The sequence below is a fragment of the Taeniopygia guttata genome, chromosome 17, assembly GCF_048771995.1.
Source record: "Taeniopygia guttata chromosome 17, bTaeGut7.mat, whole genome shotgun sequence".
NCBI lineage: Eukaryota > Metazoa > Chordata > Aves > Passeriformes > Estrildidae > Taeniopygia > Taeniopygia guttata.
The window spans coordinates 5,309,490-5,329,159 of NC_133042.1; the positions used below are offsets into that span (position 1 = coordinate 5,309,490).

General features: G+C 45.5%; 1 protein-coding gene and 1 non-coding gene across 8 annotated transcripts in view; both read left to right on the forward strand.

Annotated features, from left to right (window-relative positions):
* Nucleotides 1-19,670, forward strand: part of COL27A1 (collagen type XXVII alpha 1 chain) — a 203,893-nt gene that overhangs the window by 95,457 nt on the left and 88,766 nt on the right. For all 7 annotated transcript variants that reach the window (XR_012058524.1, XR_012058523.1, XM_072936676.1 and 4 more), the window contains 7 exons: nt 2,774-2,827; nt 4,747-4,800; nt 10,054-10,098; nt 10,971-11,024; nt 13,400-13,444; nt 15,695-15,748; nt 16,948-16,992. Coding sequence is in view for 5 of the 7 variants with exons in the window: in XM_072936676.1 (XP_072792777.1) it covers nt 2,774-2,827; nt 4,747-4,800; nt 10,054-10,098; nt 10,971-11,024; nt 13,400-13,444; nt 15,695-15,748; nt 16,948-16,992 (351 nt within the window). In the remaining 2 variants the exon portion in view is untranslated. The remainder of the gene's footprint in view (nt 1-2,773; nt 2,828-4,746; nt 4,801-10,053; nt 10,099-10,970; nt 11,025-13,399; nt 13,445-15,694; nt 15,749-16,947; nt 16,993-19,670) is intronic.
* Nucleotides 15,502-15,572, forward strand: MIR455 (microRNA mir-455). Its single transcript, NR_049148.1, has one exon. It is a non-coding gene; the product is annotated as a microRNA mir-455 (primary transcript).

Here is a 19,670-nt window from a genome sequence, read left to right on the forward strand (position 1 = left end):
CTAAGAAAGGAAATTGAATTTTCCCAGATAGATACAGTTTGGAAACCATGACTAACACCAAGTCCTTGTCACTTAAGAAGGGACCCAGGAGTATAATATTTATCAGCTGAATGGGCAGAGCCCTTGTAAGGTCAGGCAGCTCTGTGCAAGGGCTGTGGTGTGGCACTGCAGCCCCTGGGTGTTTTTATGTGTCTCCTGCCTGGCTGGAGTGCTTCAGTTGTGTTTCTGCATTTCACAGTCAGCCCTGTGCAGAGCCCACTTTATTCTCACCACTGGAGCTGAGCACTTGTAATTCCTTGGACTTAGGGAGCTGATCTTTTGCACAGAGCTGTTTGTAGCTGTTGAGCCAAAATCCCGCTGATCTGCTTGGGCATGGTTCCACTGACTCCAGTGGCATTACACCTGCTTGTGCCACCTGGGAGTTCAGCCTGTGGTGCTTAGCTCAGCAATTCATGATGTGAAACTGCTTAAAGGGGGATTCTGGCCACTGCCTGCATTCTGCTTGTTGTCCTTGGCAGTTGTAAAATTGATGTTGCATCTGGTTGGCAGAGACTGATTATTGCAGATAACCTCTGCAACAGCTGTAGCCACAGGCTGGGCTGGGGCTGTCACCTGAAAGCTGCTGGGGGACAGGAGGGGTGCTTTTGCTAAAGACTAAATGTAGCTCTCAGGATGCCCTAAAAGCATTTTGGATTGAGCAGATGGTCAGACAAGGTGTGTTTTCAAAAGCCATTGCAAAAGTTGGGTTTGCATCTCTCACCTGGAGGCTTTTGGCATCAGGTATTAGGATGTTTTTCTGCTCTGTATAAATCTCTTTTTAAAGCACTTGAAAAATATTGTATTTTCAGTTTAGTGAGTGCTTTTTCTCTCCAAGGTAGCTCATCAGTTTGGCTCACTGATGTTTAAAATAGTATTAGTGGGATTGCAAAACTGAGATGTTTAAACTTCTCCCAGGAAGGAAGAAATCCCTGAAGAAAACAATTTCCTCCTTTATAAGATGTGTTCTCAGTAAGTTAGGATGAGAAAGAGAGAAACTTGTGCTGTGGCTTGGTGAGGGACAAGATTTAGGTTAATTCCCCCATTGTCATTGCTGTGTAAGAAGACTCCAGCAATTAATCCACAATTTCAGCCCTCACATCCAACTGGTGCCACTGCTGATTGATCTTGGGGACGTGTGATCCTGCTCCTGGCTGAGGTCTCCACCTGTGTGATGGTCTCAGCAGGGCAGAACACAGAACCAGTGCAAAGCAGAGACCTGGCTAATGTGATCTGGAGCTTCCCAGGGGAAAACACAAATACTTTTCCATGTCTCAAAGTCATTGCATGGAGCACATGGGAAGATTTAGGGAAAGTGGTGGGTGTCTACCTGCTGCAATAAATTAATTTTGCAGAGTAGAAATGAACACCTAGGAATCCCAAGGGCTGCTCTAATCTGCTCCCAGCAGTGGCAGCACCCAGTGACTGCTCTGAAGCTCAAGGAGTGGGAGAATTGCCCTGATAACAGCTGCATGCAAAGCAAGATTATCTGCATGACTTCATTTACTGTTTGGAAAGCCGGCAGCCCTCACTGAGAATTTGTGCAGATACATCTGCCTTGAATCAGCAGTGCTCCCTACAGTCCAGAGCCAAGCAGTCTCACTCCTGAGCCTCACAGCTTGTGGTGGATGCTGGAGGAGGAGGAGAACGGGGAGTTTACCCTCTGTGCAAGGTGGGAAGTACGCATGGAATGTACTCACAGCCAGGCTGTGTGGAACAGCAGCTCAGCTGGCTGTGACCAGAGCTCTGTGCTGCTCATGAGAAATGCCAGTTCATAATCAGTGTTGCTCCTTTCTGGGTCACCCTTCAAGCACTTCACTTGGCAGTCATTAGTTAACCCTCCCAGCTGTCCTGTGCTGATGGGCACACAGAGATTGTGGGTTCTGTATGATTCATGGGTGTTAAATAGTGACTGATCTGGGATACCCATCTTGGCTGTGCCAGAAGAGATGTTCTGTGTGCTAAGCTTCACCTCTCCCCTACCCAAAGAACCTGCCACTCTTCAATCTCTTCTAGATTTTCCTACTTGTATCTCTCCCTGTTAGGTGCTCACATTACCTTCTCACCTCTTGAAAATTTGAAGTGATATTTCCAAAGGAATTTGCTGAAATTAGGTGATCAAATGCTGCTGAGATTCCGGCCTGTGTTTGTCAGATCACAGCCTCAAACTGTAATTTCCCTCGTCACGGTTGTTAAGGAGGAAAATAAGGAATACTGCCACTTAAGGTCAAGTGCTGCTTTCTGCCAGCCTGGGGGCCTCACAATTGCTCTGCCTGTTGGGGGTGTCTAATTAGTACAGCTTCCCCTGCAGTCTCATCTGTTCCTCACAGCTAAAAAAGCAACAGCATCTAGTGAGTTGTCAAGAAGGATGGTTCAGCCCCAGTAATAGGCTTGGTAATTATTTTTGTGATGGTAGCTGTAGACAAGGAAGGAATTGCAGCTGTCTGGTCTAATAAGTATCAAAAGTCCTGACATTGCTTTCTTCCAGTTATCCTTTCTTTAGCCAATTGAATACTGTCAACTACTATTTAAAACTCAACTCTTTAGCAGCAGCAATCACTCACCAAATCCACCCCCAACACAACAGCTATTCCAGGCCACTTTAATACATTTGGAATGTCAGGGAAGACTGGGATAAAACAAAATGTTTTTCTAATTTGGAGGCTTGGTGGAAGCAGAACCACATCTGTGGGCTGGACCCTTGGATTATGTCACTAATGTAAGTTTTTCATTTCAGGGTCAGAAAGGTGATCCTGGGCTGTCACCTGGAAAAGCTCGCAATGGGCAGAAGGTGAGATGTCACCCCGAGGCCGTGGTGGGCTTTCAGAACTGTGCACACACCCAGGGAATCTGTACTGCAGCCACAAGCATCCCAGCTGCTTAGGACTGGGAAATAAGGCTTAAATCTTGCATTCAGGACTGAAGAGAGGTAGATCATAGTGCACTGAGGTGCCACGTGGCACGGTGGTGTTGTCCGAGTGTTTATGCAGTTTATCCACAATCTGCAGCCAGGTGAGGTCCCTGCTGCCACAGGCACGTGGCTGCTTCAGCCAAGTGTTCCAAGGAGCACATCTGAGGTACAGCCACGCTCTGGGCATGCAGCTGCAGCAGGAGGCAATCCCAGCGTAAGGAATAAAAACCTTGGAGGCCAAGGAAAGGACGTTCTTGCCGAGGAGCTGAGGAGCAGGGGTTTGCCTCATGCTGCAGCCCCATCAGTGTAGAGGTTTCTTGGTGGAGGCTTCTAAGGCTGGACTTTGCTGAAGGGTTTCCACTGAAGGGTTTCCACCAAGGGCTGCTCAAACCAACACAAAGCACCCAGCTGGGAAGGAAAGCTGCTTTCTGGGTTTACCAGTTTTTGAGGATCAGAGTCCTGCTAATTCTTTTCAATAAGTTACAACTCCCATTTTTGCTGTTTCACAGCTGCGTGATTTTTACTGAGGCAACAAGCCCTCACAGAATTCTGGAAATGAACAGTTAGGCAATCAGGGCTCCACATCATCTACCTAAATTAGCTCTTTCAGTGATGCCTGCACAATCCTTGGTAACTCATGCCCAGGGCAGAAGCCTGGTTCTCGTCCTCTCACCATAGTTCTTGCTATAAATGGACAGCTCATAGAAAGTACCAGCCATAAGGAGCTTGGGCCATGTATTCAACACCAGATGCCCCCATAAAGCACAGTGAGGCCACACAACTGCAAGATGGAAGGCAATGCTAGAAAACATTCAGAAGGCTATGTCTGAAATGATGCTTTTAACACCATGAGATGTCTTTTGAAATTTCTGGTACACTATACTGGAGTGGCATCACATGGAAATCATCCACCTGCAGGGTCTGGAACTGTTTTCTTGAAGACAATGCTTGGTGTACAAAAGGGAGAGATCGAGATGACCTTTAGCTTGTGTTAATGAGGCTTTATCCCAGATAGGAATAATAGGAATAAGGAGTTTCCAGCAGGAGTTTGGAGCGAGGCCTAATTTTCAGTCTAGATACTGGAAATTTGTTGAATTTCAGTAAGAAGGCGCTCCAGGGTTTCTTGATCCTGATCAGAGGAGGCCAAGTGGGCTCACACAGCCGGGTTGGGTGGTGGAGAGGTCTCTCAGCAACGCGCTCATCCGTTCTGTGATGGTTTGGGTTTGCCAGCTGGGATGTGATGCAATCCCTTTTCAGAAGTACAGGCCACTGAACAAACCCTCCCAGCAGCAGCCTGCAAAGGTTCAATCCCTGTCAGACGGGCAGGTTAAATAATTACACCACCAGCACCATCCCAACGGGAGTCACGGGCTGAGCCAGTGCAGTAGCAGAGTGTGAGAGCAAATCACAGGATTTGGCAGGAAGGTACCTGGTGTTCTTATTGCATTTAAAATCTAAAATCTCCTTCCCTTGGCGATTTCAATGCCTATTGAAAGGCGAATGAAGCATGTGACTGAATGAGATCATTGAGGGGAAAAAAAGCGCATTCATTCTGCTTGCGAAGAGCTGGACTCCAGCAGCAGCTGCCATTAATTAACTGGGGTTATTATTTATATGAGCCAGTTAATAGAGATGTTGTTTAAATCTACTCTTCTTATCCAGTCAGGTTTTGAAGAGTTGTGATTTGAACCAAAAATATCAATAGCTGGGGGCTGGTGTCAGCAAAATAATTGTAGTAACTGCAGTAGGCATAGGGAAAATGTTGCTGAAAACTAATTTAATTTGCTTGCTTCCTACAGGGAGATGTGGGCTTACCTGGTTTAACTGGGTTCCCTGGACCACCTGGTAGAAAGGTAAGAGTGTTCTTTTCCAGTGAATCAGATCAGTAATTTTATTTTAAAATTTTCTTCTTTAACTCTGCCTGATTTAATTAAAAGGTGCAGTATCCACCCAAAGAGCCTTATACCTGTTTTGCAGGTGTGTAACCTAGGGAAATAGGCTGAAGCAACTGCCTAAAGACTGTGTAAGAGTATGAAATGAAATTCTGGATGCAGAATTTCCTTCTTTGTATTCCTCATCCCTCTGCACCCTGACACAAGGTGGTCCTTACCAATCTCAATTTAGGCCTGGTGCAGCCAATGCATTATCTAAAGGGATTTCCAACTAACAGCAAAACTCAAAGGATGAGTTCAGAAGAGTGCTAGCATTCCAAGGAAAGCACATTTCAAAAACATATCTATGTGCCTGCCCTCTTTATTTTGCTTGGAGACTGTCAGCACTGGTTAGGTTTTACTTTATTTGCTTCTATATTGATGCTTCAACCCCATTAACATCACAAGCAACATATTTATGCCTAGAAAAGAGTATGTAGGGATAAAACACAAGATCCATCCTTGTTTTCCTGAGGCAGAAGGGTGTGTGTTTCTATCCCTGCATTCAAGCCTGCACAGCAATAGCTCAGCCATCCATACCTGGAGCTCAGATCTTTCATATATCAAGGATATTTCAATGAATTTTCAGTTCCACGCTGTGTTGGTAGGTTGGTTCCTTTTTTTGGAAGCAGGGAGCTGTTTGAGTGGGGCTCAGTGGCCATGACTCCCCCTCCCAGCTAGCCAACATTGCCACAGCTAACCTGAACAGTGAAAATGAGCATCTTGTTTCCATCACTTCATCAGTCTATGGGCCATTGACCATACACTGCTCCTCAGGTCAATTAGCTGCACACAAACACCTCCTCTGGTATGTTTTAAGACTCCAAGGAGAGAAAGAAGGTGTGGAGGAGGCTGAAAGGAGCCCTCCCTCTCCAGGATTATTTGTTGTATGCTTTATACTAGAACCAAATTGCCAAGAGGAGGGGCTGAGTTTATTTTTCTACTCCAAGGATGGTCATGCTTGGGGTGCTGTGTGGAGTAGGAGCAATTGAGTGATTAATTACAGATTTTTTGCTGTCACAAACAAGTTCTAACTAATAGGGTGCAAAGAATACCATTTTCCTGGTATAACAGCTCATAAAACAAAACCTTGTGGTTACGATCAGCAAAATGCAATGTCAGGAGTGCAAGCACTCATAGTGGAAAAAGCAGAGAAGGAATAGGAGATTGAACAAACATTCCCAAGTCCAGCACATGGCCTTCACATCTGATCATAACTCCCACAGGACAGGGTAAAGGCAGGGATATGCTTCTGTTTCTTCAAGTAATGAGCAAGTTGGATGTTGAAATTTTTCCTTTGGTGCAGCTTAAAAACACCTCCCAGTAGCACTAGTCTGGCAGTGGGTTTGGTGTAACCTGGCTTTTATTAGCATCTTGCATTAAGAAAAAAGCTACAGCTGTTGGAGAAATGTTTGGAAAAATATTTTTTTTTTTAAATCTGGGTTGCCTGCTGGCATTCTCCCAGTGAAAATAACACTGCTGCTTGGCTGAAGGTGGGCAACTCATCTTGGCTACTGGAAAACAGCAACGCCTTGGAAATGGACATCCCACCTCTCACTCCATGGAGGTGCTGCAAAAAGGGCTCTCAGGGCTTTGATCAGAGAACACCATGTAGAAACCTTCAAGTGGGTAAAATATTTCACCAGGAGAAACAAAATGCATTTCCCACTAAATGAAACCACTGTCTGAGCAGCGTGAGCTGGAGCCACAACCAGCAGCATGTGGTTTTGGACAGTGTGGCTCACTCCTCACTGCCTCCCTTGGGAATGCTGACAGACTTGAATTGGACTTGTAGGATTGGACAGGTGGATCACAGAGCACCCCTGAAGCTGTTTGAGCTCCACACATCTATGAGTACATGAAACTGCCTTAGAGCAGCTGCAGGTGTGTTTCTCATCCTCTCCACAAAGAGCAAATGGTGCTTTTGCAGACCAGGAAGGGTGGCAGGACTTGGATGTTCCCTCTGCCTGTCCCTCTGGTGCCTATGAGGTATCTGTGGGCTTTGGCTTTTGGTTTGGGGCTGCAGACCACAGCTGCCTTGGGGATAGATCTCAGCAGAGCAGCATCATCGCCCCAGAGGAGAAAACAGCAGCAATGAGAGAGGCAAAGCTTCACTGGAGTCAGAGAGCAAAAACACAGCTGGGAACTGGTCAGTGCTTCAGAATATCCAGTCTGCAGGTCTCATTCCCTGGTCCCTTAATTCTTCACATTTCCTACCAAAGTGCAGGATGATCCCTTTAGCTAGGAGAGAGTGAATTATAAATATCATCACAGATGAGTAAATCCTTCACTGGAGTGCAATTTCCTTTCTAAATCACAGCCCTTTGTGTGGAGTGCCCTGTAATCATCACGAGGTGTTCAGATAAAAGAGCAAATGCAGTTGTTTTCATACCCTCTGCCCTGTCATTTTAGTGCTATTTGAAGAGGATTTTAGCAGGTAAATACTTTCACACTGCGGCCAGCTTTAACATACACAAGCTTTTCTGGTTTTCCTTCATTGTAATTCACCTGAGGCAGAAATAATTCACAAGGGGGTATATTGAGAAGAAATACACGTTTGAAACTCTCCAGAGCCCAGAATATGTAGTAAGGAGGATATTTAATAGACATAACAGTGTCTACATATTTAGGAATATAACAGTGTTCCTAAACCTAATTGTCATTCACTTACCACTACAGAATTGGTGCAGAATTTAGTTCAGGACATGCTTTGAGCATCTCAAGAGATCATCACGCAACCACCTACTTTGGGTGGACACTGCAGGCTCAAAACACCCGTCCTGCAGAAACCCAGCTGGAGCAGAATGGTTCAGAGCAGCCAAGCCAGGCACATATTTCTTATCAGTGGAAAAGTAAGTTAAATCTAAATTCCAGGACTGGGGATGCTGAACCCAAGGATGGTTGTGTTGGAAACTCTCATCTTCAGGCCAGACACCCAACCAGGGTGAAGCACCCTCCCTCCTCTCGGTGAGCCTCTGTCAAGGAGCCAGGGAGAGGATGAGCAGGAGGGGATTTCACGGGGCAGATTCCTGGAGAGAAGCAGAGAATCCTGTGTGCTGGTCCTACTCCAAGAGCTGCTGAGGCAGCTCCAGTGAAGAGTCTCTGACTGAAATGCTCTCACAGCATTTGGAGAAAGGACCCTTAAAGTGGTCCTCCCTGTGGGACCAAGGTCCAGGGTGGCCACAAAATGGAATTTTTTTCACTTTTTTCTCCCCCCCTTAAAAATTGAATTTTTCCCCCTAAAATTTGAAATTTTTGTCCCCAAAATTTGGAATTTTTCCCCTGAAAATTTGAATTTTTTATTCTAAAAATTGACATTTTTTCCCCTAAAAATTGAATTTTTCCACTTTTTCTCCCCTAAAATTTGAATTTTTCCCTCTTTTTTCCCCCCTAAAAATTGACCTTTTTTCCCTCCTTTTTGTCCAGAGAAATTTCAAATTCATTTTTTCCTGCAAAAAAACTGGGAAAATTCTAATTTTGGAGGGGAAAAAATGAGGAATTTTTGGAATAAAAAACGGAAAATTCCCAGGAAATTTTTGGAGCTGGGAATTTCCCCCTTTTTTTCCCCCCAAAAAATTGAGACATATGGTTGCCCATTCTCACAGCACCTCAGGGCAGTTCAAACAAGGGTCTTTCAGGGCAGCCTTGTCAGAAGGTGCAGCTGTTTGTGTATCAGCAAAGCCAAGCAGCAGAGAACTGGTGAGAAGGGAATCAGCATCACTGCAGGCCAGAGTGTCTGAAATAACAAGGCAGGAGGAATGCAAAGGGGAGAGGGTAGTGGCCAGGATGGCTGGAGCATTGCACACCCTGCCAGCAAAGGCTCAGGCTGCAGGTCTGGAATAGCCCGTGGGAAGAATAAAAAAGCTGTTAAGGCAGAGGTGTGGAGCTGGGAGCAGAAACAGTCCCGGGCTGGTGTGGGGAGTGGAGCCAAAGGCCAAGAGCTTGGTCACCCCTGTGACTGGGGATGGCTTCCAGAGCAGGAACGCTCCCGGGGGCTTCACAGACACATGAGGTGTGCTGGAGCCCTGGCCAGCACAGGGTGAGCAGCAGGGACTGAGGTACAAGTAGTTGTAACCCACTCTAGAAATTGAAAGCAATTTCTTATTTCTCTAGTATTTGTGCAAGGATTGTTCCATGTTTATTTTTCTTCCTCTCCCATTTGTTTCAAGTAAAATTTTCTGCTCTTTTTTTTTTTTAATCTTGCTGCTAGCCCAGCTAAAGTCATCTCTGTAACTGAGTTTAATCTCCTGATCTGCTTCTCTTGATGGAAGCTTGTTTTAAACTGCCAAAGCAAGATAATAAAGAAGAGGGAAAATATCTGAAGTGTCCATCACATAAAGAATTTATTCTGTTCGCAGGGAGCTCTAGGTAAATCTAGGAGAACGCAAACTCCCTTAAAAGACACACAGTGCTCAGTCTGCAGTCAAACAGGCTGCCCTTGTCCTGCTCCAGTGTCTGCATCCCCCAAAAAAATGAAATATTGACAAACTGCAGTAGGATTATGAAAGACCTGTGAGAATGATTTGAAGCCTGAAACATTTGCCAGTGAGCAAGGTGGATTAAGAAACTCATTCTAATTAATTCAGCAGAGAGAGCAGGTTGAGAGGCAGCTTGCTCACCATTTTTAGTAGCTTCATAATGAAGCACTCTGGATCTTGTAATAATTAGATTAGAAAAGCTGAACAAGTTCAAGGTAGAAAAATTGAAGTTTCCTGTGACAGTAAATGGTTGTTTTGGTGTTTCCTGTGGCATTTCAAATTCTAAAGCAAAAGTAAGAGCTCTGAAACATAAATGGCTCATGTTGCTGTAGTCCCCAATGTACCCAAAGCCAACTTTTCACTCTGTGGCCGGTGGTTTCCTGAGGATTAAGGACAGCCTTGCTCAAGGTGTAGATTACAAATAGATCTGAGCGTGGAGACCACTCCAAATGTGTTCATGGAGCAATTCCTTCTGGAGTATGCACCACCCCTGACCACAGCAGGGACATCAGCAGGTTTGGGTGGTGCAAGCACTAAGCAGCTTGATAAAAGTTTTCATGATTGTGCAATGTTGTCTAAAATCCTGCTTCTCCTCAGAACTTTAGTCCCACCTGCAAAGAGAAATAGAGACCAAACTCAGATTATTTTACTGTATTTTTGTTTCTTAGTATTCATCTCTTCCATCCTATTTTGATAGGGATATAAAGGCTACCCTGGACCACTAGGTCACCCTGGAGACCAGGTGAGTTTTCCCACTTCCCAACAGGGGAGCTTTAAGCAGGGATGGATTTTCTGGCTGTGGTGCTGGTTTGGCTCTGGTGCAGCCTGCTCAGTGTGGACAGGCAGCTCCTCCCAGGGCAGCTGGGCACACACCAGGATCTGAGCACACACACAGAGCCAGCATCCATGGCATGGTGGGAGGAGACCGCCTTGGAGATTTTACATTTAATTTCTAGTTTTTACTGCTCAGGCACATTAAGTTTACTTGGGGGAAGAAAAACCAACTAGCCATCCTACCCCTTTGTTTGTCTTTTTTACATTAATTTCACCTGGACTTTACTAACCACACTGTGTTGAGTATATGTGATTCCCTTCCCAAAGCCCATTCCCACCTCCCCTTTTCTTCACCCCTCTCTATTTGGTTAAGTTTGATGTTTGCAATACAGTAAAAAAAAAAAAAAAAAAAAAAAAAAAAAAAAAAAGCAATGAATAGCAGGCCCTGTTAGCAATGATGTTAAAGGATATTATACATGAATCCATTTCGTTTTGCAGAATTTTGGCAGTGCTTTCCCACCAGCAAAACGGTTCCATATGCCAGATATAGACACAGCCTTACACCTTCTCTTGGTGTCCTTGTTCCAGATTCTCTGCTGCTTTCCCCCAGATGAAGGGAGGAGGAGAAACAGCAGTACTTGCTCACTGCATGAATCCTGTTGACTTAGCTTCCCTGTGTTTCCCCCCTTGTTAATTAACTTCATTATCTACCCTTAATATTGTTTTCCTCTCGATAAATGTGCATCAGGTTAATCCATTCCACAGTGATTCAGCTAAAAAGGCTTCTCAGGTGGGGCATTCACCTGACTTTTTGTGTCTTTTCTTTTTTTCTCTCCAAAGGGTGAACCAGGACCAGCTGGAAGTCCAGGTGCCAAAGGTTATCCTGGCAGGCAGGTGCAGTAAATCTCATCGTGCTGTGCACAGAGTAGGGATTTGGGTGTGCAGGTAGCTAAAGACATGCCCCACTAAGGACAGTGCAGTCCTCTAGAAAATGTTGGTATATTTGAATATTTGATCACTGAATATTTTCGTTCTTTCCTCCTCGAGATGTTGTACCAATTACACAGTCTTTCAACTCTGAGATGTTGTTAGAATGTATTTTGTGCCTATGATAGATAAAACTTGAATGTCTACAGCAAATTATGATAGACTTTTCTTCAGTAAAACCGGGAAAAAACAGAACAGCAGTGCAGAGAAAGACATGTGCAAGATGCTAACTTTTCTTTTCTTGGCACATTTTTCATCTAATGTTGGACAAGTTAGAAACCTAGGATGGAAAAAGGTGTATTTATTATTGGAGGATGAACTCTGACTAGTAAAATGCACTGGCATAAACCTATGTATACACACACAATGTTATGCATGAACTGTAAATATATATGTATAAAAGCCATATTTGCAGCTGCAAAAAAGATGATGAAAGACAATCAAGTCATTGTTCTTGTGCTGAAAAAAATGACACAAAGACAGCTTTAGGAATGAAGGGATGTGCGTGGGATAATGGATCAAGATTGGACACTGTGTTGTCCTACTGATGTAAGATGCTGAGTAGTGTAAAGGAAAGAGTAGAATTTGTAAGACCCTAAAAAATGGAATCTCTTGGAGGACAGAACATCCAGCCCTATAACATTTTGTGAAGTGAGTTTGTCAGGATTTTTTAAAATTGTTTTATATTTAGTGCTGGATTCTGCCACATTTACCTGTAAGCCAAGAGACCAGGCAGATGTCAAAGATCCCAAATACTCTGTCCTGAGTCTTTCAGACTTAACATGATTTTGGATGTGAATTTTTCATGCAGATGTGTAGGTTATTGGATTAAACGTGAACTAGACCTGCAGAGCAAGTCTGCATCTCTGCCTCAGACTGTCAATAATGCATGGCCCATTTTAAATTGAAAATTAAACTGATACCTTGCTTAGCACACTGGAGAGTGCAGATGGCAGAGCTGCATGGGAGCTTTATGCACCTGACTAAATGCTCCATTCATACTCTGAAAGGCTCTTAGAGCTGAGCATGCCAAAGAGACTCCTAGGTGTGAATGTGTGTTAGATGACTAATAAGAAGAGGTCCAAGAGATTTTGGACATACAAGGTTAATGAATGCTGTTCAGCAATTCAGCCCATCAGATAAGCAGGACGAAATCTGTGCCTTGACATCCAAAGAACAAATCTGCCTTCTTAAAAACGTGGTTTGGGTCAGGAAAGTGACTTTTTATTTTTTTAAGGCAGTTTTTTTTTCAACCTATCTGAATGCTGTGTGTATCCTGCATCAGGGCTGTTTACTTTACAGAGATTTTACTACTTGTTACTCCTGTCAGCTGTGCTGGCTCTGCAGAGATGGGAGAGAGTGCTTGGCTTGGGTTTGGTTTGTACATCACAGGCAGGATTGTAACTTCACCCTGATGCCTGAAATCCTTGGCAATGATGCAGGAGCCAGGAAAGAGCACAACCTGACTTTCACATCCCAGCCTGAGCCTGCAGTGCTGCCAGCTGAAGAAAATATGGACTTTGCTTTTTTTTTTTGTTTTCTTTCCCCAGAAAATCCCATCAAAATTTGGAACTTGAAAAAAATTTACCTGGAAACTTGCTAGAAGGCAATAAACATGAAAATTTATTTTGCATTTTTGCGCTTTTCTTCTTTGCAGTATTTTGAGCGAGCAGAATTGGGCATAGAATTAGAATGGGGAATTAATTTTCAATTCTTTCCATAGCTGATGCTGCAAAGGGTTAGAGATATCACAGTTCCTGCATTGCTAAGTGACCTTCTAGGCTGTAGAAATTTCTCATTGCACCAGTGTTCCCTAAGTAGGTATTGGAATACATTTGCTATGCATGTGTTTGCTCAGGCAGGAAGATGAATGGAGAGCTGTTGGGCACAGAGCATCACTGTGCCTTGCATCCCAAGTGTAACACAACCTCTGGGCACCCCACTGCATCAGCCCTTGTGGTCTTTATCATCAGAAATCTCTACTTCAGCCCCAGGGAAGGCTCACTGTGTGCAGCAGTCTCAGGTTCTGCCAAATCCTAGCTCCACAACAATGGCAGATCTGTTATTTGTATCATTTTGTCTTTTTTTCTCCTTTGTTGATATTCTTTGGATGCTTAAAGCAAAACCTTGAAGCAGAACCATACAGCACTTAAAGCTTTAAGAGCTTTAAGAAGCACGTAGAGCAGAGCCGTGCAAGAATGGTGCTTGGGGGGTTGGCACTGCTCCTTATTTTAAGTTAAAGCTTGTCCACATTTGTCTTTGTTTTTTCCCTTCTGTTCTAGGGTTTACCTGGCCCCATAGGGGAATCTGGCCCAAAAGGCACTCGGGTAAGAAACCTTTCATTTGTGTTTTCTCTGCTTGTTTTTATCAAAGACTTCTCAAGAAACTTTAGGCTAGATTTTGCAATTCTGAAGCTGGTTGCTTTGATTTGTTGGGTTTGGGGAGTTTGAGCTGTACACCACTTGTTTATTGAAGCACTGTTAAGTTTTTTAAATTAAACATGGAATGTACCTTGATCAAAGCTCCCCAATAGTGCTGATGATAAAGTCAGTCCCTTCAGAGCTCACATTGCAGGAGAGGAAAGAATGGCTTACAAATTCGTATCAAAGCCTGCAAGCCCCATGTCCCAAAGGCCTCTTTAGTTTCAATCAGTGTGGTTCAGCAGACTTTAACCACGCTGAGTATGGGCTCATTTGGGTACAAGCCTGGTTTGGGAGTGGTTTATATCACTGTGAACAACAGCAAGCCAGCATCTTGAAGCCATGTGCAAATACAAACAATATCTCCGTCCTGTCTGGTTTTGCTCACCAAAAATAATTGGTGGGGTTTTATTCTCACTGCAAAGGATTCTTTTTTTATTACCACTTAAAGCTCTTGTTAATCACATTTTGTTCTTTTCCTGCAATTATAAATTCACAATGCGATTCTAAGCCAATAAATCCCCATTTCTCTAACACGTGATAGTTTCTCTATATGCAGTAAATTCAAGCAGCTGGCTTTCATCAATAGGAAAACTGCAAGGAATAAACAAATGCTGACCCTGTAGCTAGCAGTATTCCTGAGCTGGGAAGGGAAAGGACACGTTCAGTTCCTGCAGGAGAGAGGAAAGTCTGAGACTCACCCCACTTCTGCAAGGGTTAGACTTTTCTCTGGGGCATCTCTTCACTGCTCTAACCAGGACCTTGTGTAATTATCAGGTGGTAGATGTGCAGAATGTAAGATTTGAAAGTTATTCTCCATTTTGCACTCTTGAGTTGTGAGGACTGAAATATTTATAAATACCCAAGGAAGCCCTTTCTTAGTTCAACCACAGGAAATCAGAATTGGGTGCTAAAGTAAGATATGTGCATTTTTTGGTTTAAGGGAGCCAGCTCTGGACTCTTCTTTGCCCTTCACCTCTACTTTATCCTTCTCCAGGAAAAGTTTGGGAGTTATGTGGTTTCTTTTAGGATTCAGGAGGCAGACAGGACCATTTTAACACAGCATTATTTCCCAGCTAGGTGGTGTCCCTAAAGGAAACACAACCCACAGGGAGTGATGGGCTGGTGAAAAGGTTTGGTGGGGTTGGAAGATAGAGATTTAGCAGTGATGGAGAAAGAAAGATGAGAGAAAAGCAGTGTTAGCACTTGGCTTCTGTAACAGTGAGGTGCCACAGAGGGGGCTCCCTGCTGAAATTCACTTCCTCTGGATTCAGCATGTTTGGCACCAGCCGGGCCTTTGCAGGGGCCCAGCACACAAGGTAACTTTGTCCAGGCTGCTGAGCAAAGGGATTAAACACAAGGCTGCCATTGTGGCAAGGGAAGGGAAACGCTGTGTTTTATGCAGCATGTCTTGTCTCAGCAGGGCCCCACGGCCATAGAGAAACCTGGAAACACAAGGTTTCTGATGAGTGTGGAAGCAGCAGGTTTGATGTGAAATGTGCTGGTGCAAAGGTGGCTTCCCTATGGTGTGGATGTGCAAGTTGAGCCTCACATCAATCCCCCAAGCCTGGAATGTCAGGTTCAGCCTCTCCCAGCCCATGCAGGGCCTTCAGTGCTTGGGATGATGAAGGTTTGCAGGGTCTTGGTGGTGCAGGGACAGGTTTGGGCAGAGCCAGGACTCACTGCAGGTGTGGCAGCCCTGGTGCCAGGAAAAGGAGGGATTTGCCCCAGAAGGGGCTGCAGTGTGTGACCACCAGGTGACAGAAGACAACAGAACAGTTGGAAATGAGTGTCAAAAGCAAAGAAAGACAAAACGAGGTGTAGGTCTGTAGATTACTTTTGCTATCACTTTTGATAACCTCAAACCAAGCTCCATTTCCTTCAGGTGCACTTAGAGCCAGCCCAGGTAAGGTTTCTTCTGGCTGTCCTCTTCCTGCCTGGAGTCCTCCTGATCCCTGGTGTGAGGGTATGTGCCCTTGGACTACATCGTGGAAGCCAGCACCATGCAGTCCATGGGCATATACACTTGCCTCAAGGTTTATTTCATCTCGGCTGCCACTGATCAACGCTGGAGGTTGCTCTGCTCTTCAGGAATTGCAGACTGACTGCATGCTAATGCAGAAAAGTATTTGACTCCTTGTCTCCTCTTTTCTTTAGGGGTATATTGGTCTCCCAGGATTATTTGGGCTACCAGGAGCCGATGGAGAACGAGTGAGTATTTTGTGAAGAAAACCTTAGTGTGTTGGTTGAATGCAGCTCTTCAGAGCCTGATGTAACCTTCTCTATCCCTACTTACTGAGGAAGGAGGCAAGCATGCCCAATGCTTACCTATCCCTTCTCTAATCTCCTCCTACCCTTAAATGAAGACCTGTGTCCCTGTATAATGATGGTGTTCAGCTGAGGAGAACCCAGGCTTCAGGAAGGGCCATCAGACCTTGCTGTTGATTACAGAGGAGATTTTTGTATTCTCCTTCACTTAAAAACCTGCCTTTCCTCTCCCCCTTGCCAGTTCATCTTAGTGAGGTGGGGCAGGGTGAGGAGAATGTCCGTGGAGATTCCCTGATCCCACAGGAATCACCTCCCAGCCATGCTGTCTCAGCATTCTGTGTGTCTGACTGGAGATGTTTGGAAAGAGCCTGGCTCTCGGAAGGGGCAGTGCTGAGCTTTCTGAAAATGGCTTTATTTCCAGTTGCACTGAGTTGGGCAGTCAAGCCTGGGGCTGTGAGTGGGCAGCGGTGGCCATGTCCTCCCTTCCTCCTATTCTTTTCATCATGCCTTCCCCCAGCCCAAGTTTTCAGAGCTTTACAGGTCATCCCTTGCTTTTCTGCTCTCCATCTCCACATCCTCCAACCAGCCCAATCTCTTCCCGTCTAAGGACCCCCTTCTCCCCGCTACAAGATCTCCTAAAAAGGTCACTGGAAGACGAACAGTGTTTGATTCCAGCCTTTCCTCCCTCAAATGCAAGAAACCAGAGAGGCCCCGGGACCATGTGGGAGTGTGCCTGCCTGGGAGGGGCCTGCCCTGCACTCTGGCGATGCTGATTTAATGTTTGTAGAACTAAATAAGAAACACAAACACGAGTTCTGCAGCGAGTGCCTGGGTGGTGGCCCTCATTTGGTTCCAGACCAGTAGCTTAATGACTGCTCCTGCTAAGCAGAGCCCAGCCTGGGGATGCTGCCTGCGCGTGTCCTCGGGAGGCTGTAGTTAATGGGTGAAGGTTAATTGTCTTCTGCTCTCGCAGCCGACTGCAAGTAGCTGACATTTTGATTCCCAAACAATGCCACAGTCATTAGCCTGTTTTGCATTCTCCTTTCTCTTCTCATTTTGCTTTGTATTGTTGGTTGGCTGTTTGATTTCTCAACCAGAACTTTTTTTTTTCTCTCTCTCTCTCTGTGTTTTTTTCCTTGCAGGGGATCCCTGGAGTTCCTGGGAAGAGGGGCAAGATGGGTAGGCCGGTAAAGTTTTTCCTCGTCTATTATGCAGACCTTGTCGAATGAAAATGGAAAAAAGACATTTGGCTTTTGGCTGAGTCCTTTCATATCTTCAAACAAACCTTTCCATATCTGTCTTCTCAAGCAGGAAGAAAACCAAAGACAGAGATACTGCTCTCTTCCTTTCTTCCTTGCTCTGCTCAATTCACAGGCATTATTGCTCTTTTCCCATGCTCCCTTGGATCGTACACTTCTCAGATTTTCTTCTGCAACATCTTCCCTCCTGTCCTGCCTCTGGCCAATCACTTCCCTAGATGCACGTTTTAATACCCAACCATGATTGCAGTGTCCCAGTGTCTGTACTGGCTCTGTTCCATCTCCTGCTTTGCACTCCCGCCAGTTCTATCACATTGTCCTCTTCTTGCTGTGACTCTCTCCAACCCTTGTCCCATCCTGGTTTGTGTAATGCAAGTGTGGGTTTGTATAGAAACGTTGTTGTTCCTGGTGGTGCAATAGTTCAGAGATGTGTTTGAGGAGCAAGGAGACACCAGGTAGATGTGAGAGTTGGCCAGGAGGAAGATGTGTTTGCAAGTAGGGCTGAAGCCAACTATGAGAGCTGTGTAGAAGAACCAGGGGGGCTGTGCTGACTAGCAAAAAGCAAGAGCAAGTGGGAAAAATATTGAAATGAGCAGAGGAAACAGGGAAAGGACAGAAAGGAAAGACTTTATCCCATCAACCTTCTTCCAAACAGTTCTGTATGCCTCCTTTAGGAAGTTAGATAAAGCTTTTTGCTCCAGGAGTCAGCAGAGAGCTCCATCATGTTGGAGCTCTGTTGTCTCATTGCCTTTGCACCTTGTTCTTCATGTTAGCCTGAGTTTCCTCTGACCTCTGGACATCATTGCACTCACAGGCTTCTTGCAAAATGTCCACTCACCCACACATGGAAAAATCCAGTGCTTTCCCCATGCCCCCCTTGCCTGGAGCCCCAGGAGCCCCACACCCACCACTCACTGATGTTCTCATTGCAAAAGCCATGCAAACACCTCAGCAGTGCCAGCACCTCAGCAGTGCTGCATCCATCCTGCCTGTCCTTTGCCTGAGATGGGAGCAGTCAAGCAGATTTTTTGGAGGGGTACTGGAAATCTATACCAGATCTTTTGCAAGCTGCTGGTTGCACCAGAAACCTCTGTGATGAATAAGTGCAGAGCCCGTGGTGTAACCATGACTCACTGGCCAGGGCAAAACAAACACAGCAACTGTTGTTAGGTGCAGGGGCTCTGCTCTCTGCTCTCTCTGCACAGAGCACGCTGCAGGCTCAAAGCCTTCCAGCTGTTGGTTGGCCAGGATTTGTAATCTTTGTAATCTTCCAGGCAAGGGTTTCGGTCTGGCGGTCACTGCTACAAGCAAGGGGCTCCCCCGAGATCAGCAGGGAATCTCTGAGCCGTGGAGGCACTTAGGCTGGGATCTAGGGAAGGGATTAAATGGCCATGCGTGAGCACCTTTGTTCTGCTTGGCTCCTTCAGAGAGTTTTGGCTCCGTCCCTGCTTTATGATATCAGGTTTAATAGGAAATCTTGAATGGACCGATGCTGACGATTTGAACTTCCGAGCGTGAACAGAAAGATTAAGTGACATCCACAGTTATTCAGGAAGTCTCTGGGAGAAATGGAAAGTGCAAACCAGCTGACCTGATTCTCTTCCCAACACTTATCTCCTGGCCACTGCTGCCTCCCAGCTGCCTGGGGGTTTTCATGAGCCTTCTGGGATTTCTCTGGTCTCTCCCACCCCTGCATCCTTACATTTGCTGGTGTGGCTGCTGTTCCTCTGCTGTCTCTGTGTTGTCATTGCAGGGGGAAGCTCTTGGAAGCCCTTGTTAGCTGCCTTCAGAGCTGGTGAATGCTCTGGAGAGGAGGAAGGGAGTTGGTATCACAGATATTTCTGTATCTAACTTTGTTTGGGATGAGAGCTGGCAGTGGATGAGTGCTCAGCCGAGGAGGAGATGGGGGCTGGGGGAGGTTGCATGTGACACCGTGGGCCTCAGAATGATGTAAGAGGGAATGATTAAAATAGAGGAACTGGACATGAGTCAGAGCTTGAAATCCTTCCAGGGAAGTTAAGTTTTGCAGAGCTGTGAGGGACATGGTGAGTCTGTCGTGGAAACAGCTGACTCCACCTCTCCCTGCCCCACATCAGCGCTGCAGAAGGCCAGTGCATCCCAAAATATGGGCCCGGGAGAAGGAGAGTGCTGGGGGTGGTCTGGGGGCAGAGTTATGGTTGGAGCCCAGTGCACAAAGGAGGCTGAAATAACAGGAGTCTGTATGTCTCTGGATCTGCCTGTTTCAGGGGTGGGCTGGGGGCTGGAGCTGATGCAGCTGCCTGCTTAAACCTTCAGTCTTGCCAGTGCAGTGGCTGAAAAATATGTCTTTTTATGGTGTTTTTTGTGGATTTTTGTGGTGTTATTTGAGCAGCTGGGAAAAAAAAATAATTCTAAAAACAAGACCCCATCAGGGATGCTGGGGGAAGGAGTGAGGGAAGCTGTTGATAGTGTGTCTTGCCATGCAGACAATGTGTCAGTCCTGGTTCATCTTTAGGAAGGAGCTGTGCTGCCACTGTAGGAAATGACTCATAGGAAGAGTAGGAGATAGAACTAGCTCAAGGAACACCAAGCTGTTCTTGTGCTGTGGGAGAAGGATAGCCACAAAC